Source organism: Oryctolagus cuniculus, chromosome 5 (assembly GCF_051225735.1).
Source record: "Oryctolagus cuniculus isolate XC-2025 breed Fujian yellow rabbit chromosome 5, ASM5122573v1, whole genome shotgun sequence".
Taxonomy (NCBI): domain Eukaryota; kingdom Metazoa; phylum Chordata; class Mammalia; order Lagomorpha; family Leporidae; genus Oryctolagus; species Oryctolagus cuniculus.
In genome coordinates, this window is record NC_142871.1 from 51,323,194 (window position 1) to 51,338,174 (window position 14,981).

General features: G+C 39.5%; 1 protein-coding gene across 1 annotated transcript in view; it reads left to right on the forward strand.

Annotated features, from left to right (window-relative positions):
• LOC149126499 (DNA helicase MCM9-like) overlaps positions 1-14,981 on the forward strand; it is a 49,923-nt gene that overhangs the window by 18,900 nt on the left and 16,042 nt on the right. Inside the window, 4 exon segments of the mRNA XM_089333723.1 lie at positions 2,018-2,099; positions 6,358-6,558; positions 11,427-11,552; positions 12,971-13,090. Of these exon segments, the coding sequence (XP_089189849.1) occupies positions 2,018-2,099; positions 6,358-6,558; positions 11,427-11,552; positions 12,971-13,090 (529 nt within the window).

The following is a 14,981-nucleotide window of genomic DNA, read 5'->3' on the forward strand; positions in this document are numbered from 1 at the left end:
AAGTTGTTCCCACATGTATCAGGTTGTAGTCTTAGATGCCACCTTTTTAGATAGAGCACTGACAAGGAGGTTGTGTATGGAATGATTTAATAATTGATTATGTTAAAGAAGTGAATAGTTAAAATGTGTAAACTAGCTGTTCTTAACTAAGGGATAGGAAGAAAATTATTAACTGTCGTTAACAGTTGTAATGAACATTGTTTAACAAATGGGAATGAACCCGATTTTTCCATAACTTGCAGCTCAAACACAAAGGTTTACTTTTTTTTTTTTTGACAGGCAGAGTATAGTGTGAGAGAAGAGACAGAGAGAAAGGTCTTCCTTTGCCGTTGGTTCACCCTCCAATGGCCGCTGCTGCCGGCGCGCTGCGGCCAGCACACCGCGCTGATCCAAAGCCAGGAGCCAGGTGCTTCTCCTGGTCTCCCATGCAGGTGCAGGGCCCAAGCACTTGGGCCATCCTCCACTGCACTCCCGGGCCATAGCAGAGAGCTGGCCTGGAAGGGGGGCAACCGGGACAGAATCCGGCGCCCCGACCGGGACTAGAACCTGGTGTGCTGGCGCCGCTAGGTGGAGGATTAGCCTACTGAGCCACAGCACCGACCTAAGGTTTACTCTTAATTTAGAATAAGTAGGAGATCTGTAGTGCAAGACTAGCATGTAGGCCCCTCAGAGTCAAGGACTCCATTGTCTTTCTGTTAAACCATCCTGAATGTATGGCTTCTATGCTTATGGTTGTCTGCAGCTCACGATAGTGGTTGCAGCTCCATCATATCTGTGATCTAGTGAGAGAATATGAAAAAGAGATAGGCGGAAGTGCCAGCCACCTCACCAAGTCTCCATTTAAGTGGTTATCTCTATATGGCTGTTTAAATCTCACTGGCCAGAACATGATCATGTAACCCCATGAAGGTACATGCAAACCAGAAAAGGAGACTTCTTTTACTAGGCACCGGCTGGCATGGAAAAAAAGCAACAACAACAGGGTTTTGTTTCTGAGGGATTGGGTGATTTGTCCCAGGTTGTGAGACAAGAGATCAGGAAAGAAATGCTTCTCTTTTTATAGGTGAGTAACTTTGCCATTATGTTTAGTAGTTAGAGCATAACTACATCCCCAAAGGATTATATTTGGAGACATTTTTCCATATGGTGCTTTTATTTTACTCAAGTTTTAATGAATTCTTAAATAATATGTACAATTTTCAAGAACATTTCCTTTTTTTTTTTTTTTTTTAGATTTATTTATTTATTTGAAAGTAAGAGTTACCCAGAGAGAGGAGAGGCAGAGAGAGAGAGGGAGGGAGGGAGATAGGGGGAGGTCTTCCATCCGATGGTTCACTCCCCAATTAGCTGCAACGGCCGGAGCTGTGCCGATCTGGAGCCAGGAGCTTCTTCCGGGCCTCCCACGTGGGTACAGGGGCCCAAGGACTTGATCCATCTTCTACAGCTTTCCCAGGCCATAGCAGAGAGCTGGATCGGAAGTGGAGCAGTCAAGTCTCAAACTGGTGCCCATATGGGATGTCAGCACTTCAGGCCAGGGCATTAGCCTGTTGCACCACAGTGCTGGCCCCCAAGAACATTTCCTTAAATCTTCACATTATTGGGGCCGGTGCCATGGCTCACTTGGTTAATCCTCTGCCTGCGGCACCAGCATCCCATATGGGTGCTGGGTTCTAGTCCTGGTTGCTCCTCTTCCAGTCCTGCTCTCTGCTGGGCTCCTGCACCCGCATGGGAGACCAGGAAGAAGCACTTGGCTCCTGGCTTTGGATCGGCGCAGCGCCAGCTGTTGCAGCCAATTGGGGAGTGAACCAACAGAAGGAAGACCTTTCTCTCTCTCTCTCTCTCTCTCTCTCTCTCTCTCTCTCTCTCTCTAACTTTACCTGTCAAATAAAATTTAAAAAAAATCTTCACGTTATTAAAGTGTATAGTAATGCCAGAGAAATGGAAAAAATAATTTCAAGTACTAAGCTTTTGGATACTTAGTATGTCTTTGATCATACTCTTTTCTTTTCCTTGCTAGGTTCAAAAGCTGTCTGTTGGAAGTATTCCAAGATCTATGAAGGTTATCCTGGAAGATGACTTAGTAGACAGTTGCAAATCTGGTAAGAAAGAACTTTTGTTAGCTTGTATGGGAGGTTCTGAAATACTAATTAGGAAAAGCCACTTTTTATTTTCTGAAAGTTATTGTTACAGGATTGTAGAGGCTTGATTCCTTACTTTAAGAATAGAGATGTAGCCTGGAGGTGAGAGGTGACAACAGGAAAGAGAGCTGAGCTGGAACTTAGAGCTTGTGTTATAGATGAAGAACTTGACTTGCCCAAGGGCACTTAGTTAAGTGGCAGAATTGGCACATGAATCCAGATCCACTGACTTCTAATCCAGGGCTTTCTTCAGGGCATTGCAGAATAACAGCAAGACTTTTAAACAGTTTAGAGGATTTAGTGGATACGCATATAAAATGAATCAGAGGATATGACTCTACTACAGAGTAGAGTCCTATTGGTGTCCAGAAGAAAGAAGGTGACTGTTCTTTGCTATGGTGCTGGTGACACCACAACAGGAGCCACATTCATTTTGAACATGAAAATATCCTTTGATAGAGAAAAAGATGGTTTCATGCAATTATTCTAAACTAAATTCACTCTGTACTGAAAAATAAATTAAAAAAAAAAAAGATTTAGTTATTTGAAAGGTAGTTTCCGAGAAAGAGGGAGATACAGAGAGAAAGAGAAGTCTTCCATCTGCTGGTTCACTCCCCCCAAATGGCCATAATGGCCAGAGCTGGCCTGGCCAAAACCAGGAGCCAGGAGCTTCTTCTGGGTGTTCCACATGGGTGCAGGGCCCAAGCACTTGGGACACCCTTCATTGCTTTCCTAGGTGCATTAACTGTGGGATCAGAAGTAGAGCAGTCAGGGCTTGAACAGGTACCCATATGGGATACCAGCACTTCAGGTAGCAACTTAACCCTCTATGCCACAATGCCAGCCCCTGAAAAATAAATGGTAAGCTATTTTTCTTTTGAATGTTATTAATAATAAAGGATGTCATTAATAATAAAGCAGTCTGTTAACAGCTATTTTTAAACATATCCATTGCTCCAAACCTCTATGGGAATTTTAAGACATAAATGGTATCATTCTTTCCCTTTATAATTTACCGGCTGGTGAGGAACCAGTTTGAAATATGAGGAGTAGTAATATTGGAGGTGATGTACTGATACCTGTCTGTGCAGCAGGAGTTCAGAAATGGGTCTCACTGGGGATGGCTGTGGAAGTTAAGATGCTGCAGTACATAGAGTCACAAAGAGATTGTTTTGCTTAAAAGTAAGAATGTTAATAGTAGTTTTTATATATTTACTGCAGAAAAATATGTATGTTTAACATGACTACTGCCTGAGATTATTATGTATCTCATAATTGTTCTGATAATCATATGAATCTGCTGTTCAATAAATATTTGAGTAAATGAAAAAAATGCATAGTAGAGGATTTTAAATGAATTGTGATGTTAAATTGATTTAATAATAGCTAATATTTGAGTACTTACTATGTTCTCAGTGTTGAATTAATTTACATACAGTGTCTGACCAAATTCTCACCATAGTCCTGTGATGTAAATATAGTGATTACCATTTTTTGTGGGTCAATAAATAGGCTCAGGATAATTGGGTAATTTCCGCTAGGTGACATAAGCAGTGAGCAGCGGAACTGGGATTTAAATCTTGTGTGATGAGTGTGTGCCCTCTTGGCCTGTCTCTGTGGTACTCTACATTTCCCACAGAATCATTGCCAATTAAAGTCAGATTAGAAATATTGGGTGCTGTATGTTCAGTTCCTCATTTAACTTATGTAGAAACAACCTAAATAAAATCCATTAGAATGACCATAATAGAAAACTGTTTCTGATAAATTCTTATGTATAAACTTGCGCAATAATTTTTATCTAAAAGATGTGGGCAGACAGTATAGTAAATTATTATTTCTAATTTGGTTTGAAAACCATCCAAGCAGTGGTTTCAGAAAAATACTGGAAACATGTATAAAGTCCCTATTTGCTGTGTTGGTCACATTTACTATGAAGCTGCCTGTAGCTGGAAATGGGTCTTTTGTTCTGTGCATTGGCACCACCAGTTCCACACATTTAGCATTTGTGGAATACTTTTCTTAAGGAAATTTAAAAAATTCGCAGATTACTTATATACATATTGGAATTCAGGGAGTAAAAGGCATTTTGCATCAATAAACAACATAAAGTTGGCATAAAGGTTTGGAAATGAAGAATTGCCTGTTAGTTTTGAGACAGTGTTTATTGTGCAAAATATAAATACCAGGGGGCCAACATTGTGTCATAGCTGGTAAAGCCATTGCCCGCAATGCCAGCATCCCTGTGGGTGCCAGTTTGTGTCCCGATTGCTCCACTGCCAATCCAGCTCCTTGCCAGTAGCCTGGAAAAAGCAGTGGAAGATTACCCAAATACTTGAGCCCCTGCCATCCACTTGGGAGACCTGGAAGAAGCTCTGGGCTTCAGCTTGTCCCAGCCCTTGCCATTGCGGCCATCTGGGAAGTAAACCAGTGGATGGGAGATCAATCTCTCTATTTCTCCCACTCTCTGTAAATCTGACTTTCAAATAAAAAATCTTTAGATATATATATATAATAAATCAAAATTGGGTTTGGGGTATATCCAACATTCTATGTTCAAGATGACAGTTTGAGAGGACTAGGATTATGGTGTGTTTTTGTTTTGGTTTTTTTTTTTTTCTGATTTAGGCCCCTTTTCTCTAGTACCAAAGTACTGAATGGCAAGCACTTAGATATGCAAACTTGTTAATAGATGCATTGCATTATAATAATAAGCAGATGCCAGTGCTTGGGGAATATGCCTCTAAACTATCCAAGACCTCTTAGAAAAATGTATGAAAGAAGATATACATTCCTTTCTTAGCTCTTTCTTTGGTTGACCAAAAAAAAAAAAAGGCAGTTGGTAAAACATTAAAGATTGTGGTAAGTAAAAATTAACATGTACATGTACAAAACTTAAACTGAGGGGCTGGCGCTGTGGCGCAGCAAGTTAAGCTGCCTTCTGCAGTGCTAGCATCCCATATGGCCATTTTGTTGCCATCACCTATAGTAAAAATGGATTTCTTCTGTGCCTGCTCCTTAGAATCAATAGTTCCTTATTCAAAACAGGAAGAGAATATGTTTGACAGGTAGAATAAAGGTCATGCACTCACATCATACATGAAAGGTGTCCTGGAGGGGCCCATGTTGTGGTGTAGCAGGTTAAGATTCCACCTGCTGTGCCAGCATCGGGTTTGAGCACCAGTTCATATCCCAGCTGCTCCACTTCTGACCTGGTTCCCTGCTAATGGCCTGGGAAAAGCAATGGAGAATGATCCAAGTGTTTGGGCCTCTGTACCCATATGGTAGACCCAAATGAAGTTCCAGTCTTTGTCCTGGCCATTTGGGACCATTTGGAGAGTGAACCAGTGGATGGAAGGCCTCTCTTTGTCTCTCCTTTCTCTCTGTAACTCTTTCAAATAAAACAAATAAATCTTAAAACAAAACAAAACAAAACCTTAAACTGGAAACTGGATGCTAGTCACCATGTCTTTTTTTTTTTTTTTTTTTTTTTTTTTTTTTTTACAGGCAGAGTGGACAGTGAGAGAGAGAGAGACAGAGAGAAAGGTCTTCCTTTGCCGTTGGTTCACCCTCCAATGGCCGCCGCGGCTGGCGCGCTGCGGCCGGCGCACCGCGCTGATCCGATGATGGGAGCCAGGAGCCAGGTGCTTTTCCTGGTCTCCCATGGGGTTCAGGGCCCAAGCACTTGGGCCATCCTCCACTGCACTCCCTGGCCACAGCAGAGAGCTGGCCTGGAAGAGGGGCAACCAGGACAGAATCCGGCGCCCCGACCGGGACTAGAACCCGGTGTGCCGGCGCCGCTAGGCGGAGGATTAGCCTAGTGAGCCGCGGCGCCACAGCAAAATGATTATAGTCTAGCCTGCAATTCCCACATTTCTTCTCTAAATGAGAATTAAATGGTTAGACTCTTAAAAGGATGAACATTTAACCCAATGTAACAATGATGAATAAACAACAAGTAAACTTTTCCCAACGAAAGGTAATTTGATGTGATTATCAAAAATCAGATTAAAAAAAGAAAAATGCTGGTTTCATCTTTTAACTATATGGATACCACTGCCTAAAGAAAAATTCTTTTGCCCCTAAATTTGTTTTCAGGTGAGTGTACGCTCTCTAAACCCTAGTAACGGAGTGGTTTATCTCATTCCTTTTCATGCATTCAAGTCTCTGCCTGGCATGTAGGATGATACTGCTGTACTCACTTGGTACTTTTTCACAGGTGATGACCTCACTATTTATGGAGTCGTAATGCAACGCTGGAAGCCCTTTCAACAAGATGTGCGCTGTGAAGTGGAGATAGTCTTGAAAGCCAATTACGTCCAAGTAAATAATGAGCAGTCCTCGGGGGTTATCATGGATGAGGAGGTTCGGAAAGAATTTGAAGATTTTTGGGAATACTATAAGAGTGATCCTTTTGCAGGTTTGTGATTAAAGGCATGAAGCTGATAGTTTTAATGGCATTACATTTTAGATATGATGTATTTGGGATCGGCCTTGCATGCTATATAATTCAATGGCTGTGTACAAAGGGGAGTAGCGTCAGTCAGTGCCTCTAACTATATTCTTCCTTTGAAAGCTGTCATTCACTGGCATACCCCCAAATGCCTGAAGTGGCTAGACAGCTGAAGCCAGGAGCTGTGAACTCAAAACAGGTATCTCACATGAGTGGTGGGAACTCAATTACTTGAGCTGTCACTGCTGCCTTTCTGGGTCTGCATTAGCAGAAAGATGAAGTCAGGAGCTGCAGATGGGAAGTGAACCCAGATACTCCAGTGTGGATCATGGGTATCTTAGCCAGTTCTTAAGCACTAGGCCAAACACGCAACCCTGGCATAGTCTTTTTCTACTTAGAGATCTTTCTGGAGATATTCCATTTCTGTTATTTTAAATACTTGTTATATGGCCAAAACAGTTTCAAGGTTTCCTACCTTCTTTATCAATTTAAAATGCAGTTCCTCTTTAAAAAGGCAAAAATCATCCTATGATGAAATCTCTCAGTTAAAGCTGTCAATCCTTTTCTGATGTATTTTCAGTACTAAAGACAGTTTCACCTATTTTAGCTGTAGATGTTAAAATAGAGAATAGGAAAGAAGTGATCAGAGACAGAAGATACAGAGAATTAGCTGTGTCATCACAGCAGAAATTTTGATGGTGACAATAAAATGTAATTACTTAGAATAAAACATCTCAGGCTTTGGGTTTGCAGTGGTTTTTATTGAAAAATCCCAAATGTATAAAACATCAATTAAATCTTCAAATGCTTGTTTTCATTCTTCCTTGGAGGCATCCTTTGAGAAAAACAAACTGAAGCCAGTTATAGACTATTTCTAGTAAACATTACTGTTAGTCTTTTTAAATATTTATTTATTTATTTATTTATTTAGAGAGGCAGACTGAGACAGACCTCCCATCCACAGGCTCACTTCTCAGATAACCACAATGGCTGGGACTGGGCCAGGCTGAAGCTGGGAACTGGAAATTCAGTCCAGGTCTTTAGGTGAATGGCAAGAACCTATTGCTCCTGCCTCTCAGAGTATGAATTAGCAGGAAACTAAGATAGGAGTTGGAGCTGAGTATCAAAGTATCTTATGGATGATTTTATACTTAAATTATATGCTGAACTAGAAAGATATTATTTCATAAAATAATTTGCTTAAATAAATGGGTACGTGTGTGCAGCACATGCATAGCAGTTAACTGGTCTTCTTTTTAAAATCTAATATACAAAGAACCTAAAGTTTTCTACATTGAGGCTTAATAAGGAAGCACAGTAAGAATCACATATATTTTCAAGTGGGGTTTTCAACTGAAAGTAGTTTCTTACAGTCAGGTCCTTACAAAAATCTGTTTAACTCTTAGTCCCTGTCATTCCTTATTCATTCAATTCTACCTTGTAACACTCAAGGAAACCCATCATACCGTCCAAACCAGACCTTCAGAAGCACTTTGTGCTGGGAAGTTAATTAGAAAGCTTATTAGATAAAAGAAAGAATAAACTTGTAAGAAATATAAGTAGGAAGGCAGCAAGAAAATTAGGCAACATTGTTTCTTTTTTAAAGATTTATTTAATTGTTTTAAAAGAGTTACAGGGAGAGATGGAAAGAGAGATCAAGAGAAAGAGAGAGCTAGCAACAGAATCTTCCATCTACTAGTTCACTCCCCAGATGGCTGCTATGGCCAGGGCTGGACCAGGCTGAAGGCAGGAGCCAGAAGCTAGAAGCTTCTTCCAAGTCTCCCATGTGGGTGGCAGTAACCCAAACATTTAGGCCATCTTCTGCTGCTCTTCTCAGGCCATATGTGGGGAACTGGGTCAGAAGTGGAGCAGTGGGCCTCAACCCAGCACCCATGTGGGATGCCAGCATCACAGGCAGCAGTTTTACCTGCTGTGCCACAGTGTTGACCCTCATTTTTATAGGCAGCAGTTTTACCTGCTGTGCCACAGTGTTGACCCTCATTTTTCTTTTCAGTACCATTGAATTCTCCCTTAGTTTCTCTGTACCACCACTTGTATGCTGTATTTCACTATTTCAAAGTATACAAAGGTAAAGGTAGGGAACTGTATCCTATAGCCATCTTCATTTTGCCAGTCTAAAGGTGGAGGTTGCTTCACTTCTCCTCTCAGAAGTTAAGCTGATGCATTAAAACTTGATATTGTGGATATTTGACTAGGGTAAGTTGGGGAATATTATTTTGATCTGCAGTGACCTAAGGGATCTCTTGACTCTAGTACTTAGATTCTGAATAAAAATTCAGATGTAGGAGATGGGATCTGTTGGGTCATCTGAACCTACTCTGGGATAGCTTAGATACTTTAGAGATACCAAGAGATTCTGTTTGTTGGGATAATTAGGCCACAGCCACATAACTGACATGGTACAGAATCTTAAATTTGGAGGCTGGGGTGACATTTACCCTAATATACTCTCTTCCATGAACAGTCATGGGAGCTTCGACTGCCATGATCCGACAAACAAGTTTTTTCAACTTAAAAAAACAAATATAGGATAATTACCCTTCCCTTTTGCTTTTCTCTGGCACCCCAGTCCTTCATAGAATTTCTTTCATGCTGGCTACAGTGTGAGGAACATTATGATCAGAATAAGCATATTCATTCAGGTAATAAAATAGTTAACAGTTAAGTAGCTCCTATGTGCCAGCTACTGTTTCGGTAAACTTATTAACTCTTTTAGTCTTCAACAGTTCTATATTATACCATTATTATCTCCATGGTACAAGTAAGGAAATGAAGACAGAGAGCTTAAGAAATTTGCCTAAGGTCCAACAGCTGGTAAATGATAGCACTGGGATTTGAACAGAGATGTGCCACCAAAGCCTGTGCTTTTTTATTGGGGTATGCTTTCTACCAGCACAACAGTCACTGAATCCATCTTCACTCAACAAAGCTAGTTCTTTAAATAAATTTTGGTGTGCATAACTTCCGGTCAGTTTTCCTTGTTCCCTTGTATGTCTAATCTCTATAGATTTGGGTCAGAATTTACCTACCTGCTCTCAGTTCTTATCTGCTTAAGATCTTTGACCTTTTTTCTTCTGGGCTTTCTACTTCAGGAAAGTAAGGGATTCCCTCTGACAGTGAACTTCCTGGATTTACTAAATCTTTCTTGTTCTCTTGTTCCTAAATTATTCTCTTTCTTCACCATTTTTGTCATCCCAAATCACATCACCATAGCTTAGTTGCCACCGAGTCAACTTTGATTCCTTACAAAAAGCAGCTTTTATGTATAGGGCCATAAATTGTGGAAAGCCTGGGTAGAATTTTGTAGATTAGGCTGGTGACTAAATGAAGTATCTACTTTATTCATGGATGGGATAGGCAGATTCTCAGATTTGGTGCTTTGGTATTTCTTAAAACAGAATTTAAAACAGTGGTACTCATCTATATAGAACACATATGCTATTAAAACTGTATATGTGAAATAAATGAAATCTGTTCCCTTTAAATTTTAAACACATACACACACACACACACACACAAATAGAATTCCAAGTCTGAAGCTTGGATTGCTAGGGTTGTAGTTTGCTGTGATCTTCTTCGGACTTTTATACTCCAGTAACTTATTCCAGAAGAAAAAATGTACCAAACTGCTCAGAGCAAATGCTGAACTGACTGGAAGGGAAAATTGATTTTGCTTCCCTTCCACTTTTGGAGAAACTCTTTGTGAGCTCCATCTGCTCACAAAGGTCCCTGCTCTTACAATCTAACTCCTTCTTTCTGAGACTGAACACCTCCTTCCTTTTATTTAGGGCACTGGAGTGATTTTACCACAATACACATAGAAAGTCTAGCAAGTATTATTTTAAGGATTAATTTTCCTCATAAGTAATAATGAGGGAGAAAAGGAGATTCCTTTATGTACCTTCTAAAGTATGGCTATCGAAATTTAAGAAGGTAGCACCCAGGGATAAAGATTTTTGGGGTCAGCATCATGGTGTAATGGGTAAAGTCACTGCCTGCAATGCTGGCATCCCATATGGGCAGCTGTTTGTGTCTAGCTGCTCCACTTATGATCCAGCTCCCTGCTAACAGCCTGGGAAAAGCAAGGGAAGATGGCCCAAATGCCTGGGCCCCTGCTACCTATGTGGGAGACCTGGAAGAAGGTCCTGGCTCCTCGCTTTGGCCTGGTCCAGCCCTAGTGGTTGCAGCCATCTGGGGAGTAAACCAGCAGATGGAAGAAGGATCTCTCTCCATCTCTCTGTAACTTTTTCAAATAAATAAATAAATCTTTAAAAATAAAAAGCAGACTTTTCACCTCATGGCATTATTAACCAAATGATGTTTATTGGGCAGGCATTGTGGTACAGCGGATTAAACCACCACCTGCAACACTGGCATCCCATATGGGTGCCACCTGGAGTCTTGGCTGCTCCACTTCTGATCTAGCTCCCTGATAATTTGCCTGAGAAAGCAGTGGAAGATGGCTCAAGTACTTGGGCCCCTGCCCCCAGGTAGGAGACCTGAGAGAGTTCCAGGCTCCTGCCTTCAGCCTAACCCAGCCCTGGCCATTGTGGCTATTTGAGGAACGAAAGAACAGACTGGAGATACGTCTCTAATTCTGCCAATTTCAAATAAATCAATAAATTTTTTTTAAAAAACACGTTTAGAACCAAAATAGTTATTCATTCCATTTAGTCTTTTGGAATTGTCCTCTTGATTGTTTCAGATGGTAGAAAAGGTATATTTATAGGAAAATGATCAGTTAGAATAGAAAGGGCACTTTCAGAAAAGATTTCTTAAAAATTGTTAACTTCTGATCTTTGTGCTTTCCATAGGAAGGAATGAAATACTGGCCAGTTTGTGCCCTCAGGTGTTTGGGATGTATCTAGTAAAGCTTGCCGTGGCCCTGGTCCTCGCTGGTGGGATTCAAAGGACTGATGCTACAGGAACACGGGTCAGAGGTTAGTGAAAAAATAATTTTGAGAAATGTTAATACACAGAAACAAGATTTTTTTCTTGATAAAAACTACTTGCTGAATTTTATTTTCCAAATGTAATATTTTTAAAGCTGTCATGTGTCTAAATATCTTACTTAGTCCAGCATCTGTATATTATAAGCTACTTTCTAGAATTCCAGAAAGACTCAATGGAATCTTAAGTTCTTCAATGGGTACATGCCAAGATAATTCAAATAGTAAAAAATGGATTTAAAATGTTTATTGTGGTGCAAAAAATTTTTGAAATATACACATAGATTTTTCATAATACTCATGTTCCATGAGCTCTTTCAAAACCCCTTGTATTTCTGTTCTAGTAAGGGTGCTGCAAGAAAATCTTTACATTTCTATTACTGTAAATGTTTTCCATTGGATCTCCAGTCAGTCCTGAAGAGGAATAGAATAGCAAGTACTGCTTAATGTCTTCAAGTCACAGCTCCCTATCAGTGATTGTTGGTATGTTTCTGTGACTGCTGCTCCCAGTCATCTGCTGATTTCCCTTCTGCTTAAATGTGCCAGTATGCCATCTGCCATGACTTGCTACTGTGGTCCGGCCACACATTCGAGCAAGGATTACTCTGAGTGTGTAATTATGTCTGGATGGGAGAAAGCTCATGTGCAACTAACATAATTAACTGACTTGAATCTGGCATAAAGGTGGTTTATCATGGCCCTCAGGTGGACCATGATAACCAAAAGCCTAAATCAAAAGACAAAAAGGACATTATTGTAATCAAACTGTTGGTAGGGACTCAAAATAGTAAGTATAAAGTTTGTGTGTATTATGTTTTGTAACCTGTTTGCAGGGTACTCTGCTAAATATTCAGGTCAAATAAGGGTTTCCTATTGATACATTTGTAAAATACTTGAGCATTACTGAAGAGATTTGTTTGATTAGTAAGATAATGCACCTACATACCATGGGATATTCATGTTCATTTGAGAGTACTTTTAAAATAAGGTCCCCTAACAATTCTAAGTGCTTAGATAAAAATAGAATAAAATCTTGTATGATTTATATGGAAAACTTTAATCACTATAGTTTGGAATTTAAAAACAGATTAAATTGAACTTTATAAGCCAAAATTTTTAAAATGTTAAACACAGACTTAAACATCTGGAAATAACATATAGCCTATTATAATTTAGATTTTAAATATCACATGCAGTAATCAATCAAAGATTGTATTTATGACAGTTAATTTCTAAAGATTTTCTAATTAAATCCTTCCTCAAACCACTTTAAGTATATAGCAAAAATATTATATATAAAATAAATTGTGTTGGCATTCCAAGCGGACTATTTTCTTTCTAATTATACCTTATTCACAGGTCATTTATAGAAATTGAAAATGTCAAAGATTTACTTATTCTTATTCTAGGTGAATCTCATCTTTTATTGGTTGGGGATCCCGGGACAGGGAAATCTCAATTCCTCAAATACGCAGCAAAGATTACACCAAGATCTGTGCTGACCACAGGAATCGGATCTACTAGTGCAGGTATTTTCCATGACAGTTTCAACTATTTTAACATTACTACAGAAGCTAACACAGTAGTTTTCTTCTTAAGGAAAAAAAAATCACCTATAATAGGATAATTTTGAAAGTTACTGTCAAAAATGAAGGAAATAGGTATTGTGGCTTTTGTGTCTCTAAGAAATATTTTTTAAAGTACCACCTTTATGTATCATTGCATGTTAGTTTGGAATGATCCTGTTTGATTTTCTCATTTTCTAGTGTGTACTTCCATATGTGTGCATGCAAGAAAATAAACATGTCATCTGGTATTTTATGAAGAAAGACCCAGAAAACAAACACTAAAGTAAACAGGAGGAAATTTCACTTTACAAAAGTAGATGGGGTAGAGCTTAAGGCATTTTTATATTTGTACCTCATTCACAAGAGCAGCTCCTACTGGAATTTCTTAGGTAGAAATTTGTCTTAGTAATTGGAGCCTCATTCATCCATTGCAATGGCTGTTTAAAAGCCTTTGCAGTAGAACGTCAAGATGTGATTATAAAGTGACAGGGATTTAGGAAAAAGTTATTTTTAAAAAATGTGTACTGATGTTATTTTGTAGTTTTAGAGTATTGATCTTAGTAGTAGTTCTAAAAATAGCTCCTTGGTTTCACCCATTTATATGTTATTTGCTACTATATAAGGGCTTTTAATTTCCATGGGTTATGCTCACATTTCTCATAAACATGCATTTATCACACAACAGAAAATGCTCTAGTAATGAATCTAAATATGTGGTTAGATGTTAAGGAGCTTTCAGGTTTTGAAATATAAATATAACTGAACAATACATTAAGCATTGACAAGAAAGGGTTTGTTAACTGAGAGGAGTGGATGAGCTTCAGGATACTGTAAGGGAAGTAGATAATATTTAAACAACACTTCCTGTGCATTTTAAAATCTATGATTCAGTGTTCTAAAGTTCTTTCAAGTGTTACTAATAACAAAGATGTTTCCCAAGTAATTACATGGAATGTTTCCCAAGTTACTATATGGAATGTCAAGAAACTAGTCTAAGCTATCATATGGGCTACTAGTAATTTCAGACTGTTTGGGCAGTTTTAAAATGAATGGCTGTCTATTGTCACTGTATTAATGAACTAGTGTAAAAGTATATTAGCACTTTTCTTTCTTTTCTTATGCCAAGATAAAAATATGAGAGAAAAGACAAAGGAAATACAAATTTTAGAGTCAGAAAAGATACTGCTACTTCTCACTTTGAAAGGGCCAGACTTGTATTGCAACCCTTTAGAGTCATAAAAGTCAATTCAGTGCGTCAAATTGGTATTTTGAAAATGAAATGCAGTAAAAATCAGAATACTGCACATAGTAAAGGTACACTAAGAGGGATAAAACACTAATGGGTACACGTTTCTGGTAATTTTTAATGAAAATACACCCTAGCATTATAGGCTCATTTAAAAAAAAAGGAAAAAGAAAAGGCCAGCGCCATGGCTCACTAGGCTAATCCTCCGCCTGCAGCTCCAGCACCCCGGGTTCTGTCCCTGTTGCTCCTCTTCCTGTCCAGCCCTCTGCTGTGGCCCGGGAGTGCAGTGGAGGATGGCCCAGGTCCTTGGGCCCTGCACCCGCATGGGAGACCAGAGGAATCTCCTGGCTCCTGATCGACGCAGCGCACTGGCCGCAGCACACCATCTGTAGCGGCCATTTTGGGGGTGAACCAACAGAAGGAAAACCTTTCTGTCTGTCTCTCTCACTGTCTAACTCTGCCTGTCAAAACTCCTGCCATAGGTTTGCTAGAAACCTCAGATCCTAAAACTAGTGAATAAAACCATCTACAAGCCTAAGGTTATATGATGCTATGATGGGCAAATACAAACTTGCTTCCTCAGACTTCCTAGATGTTGCTGAGCTC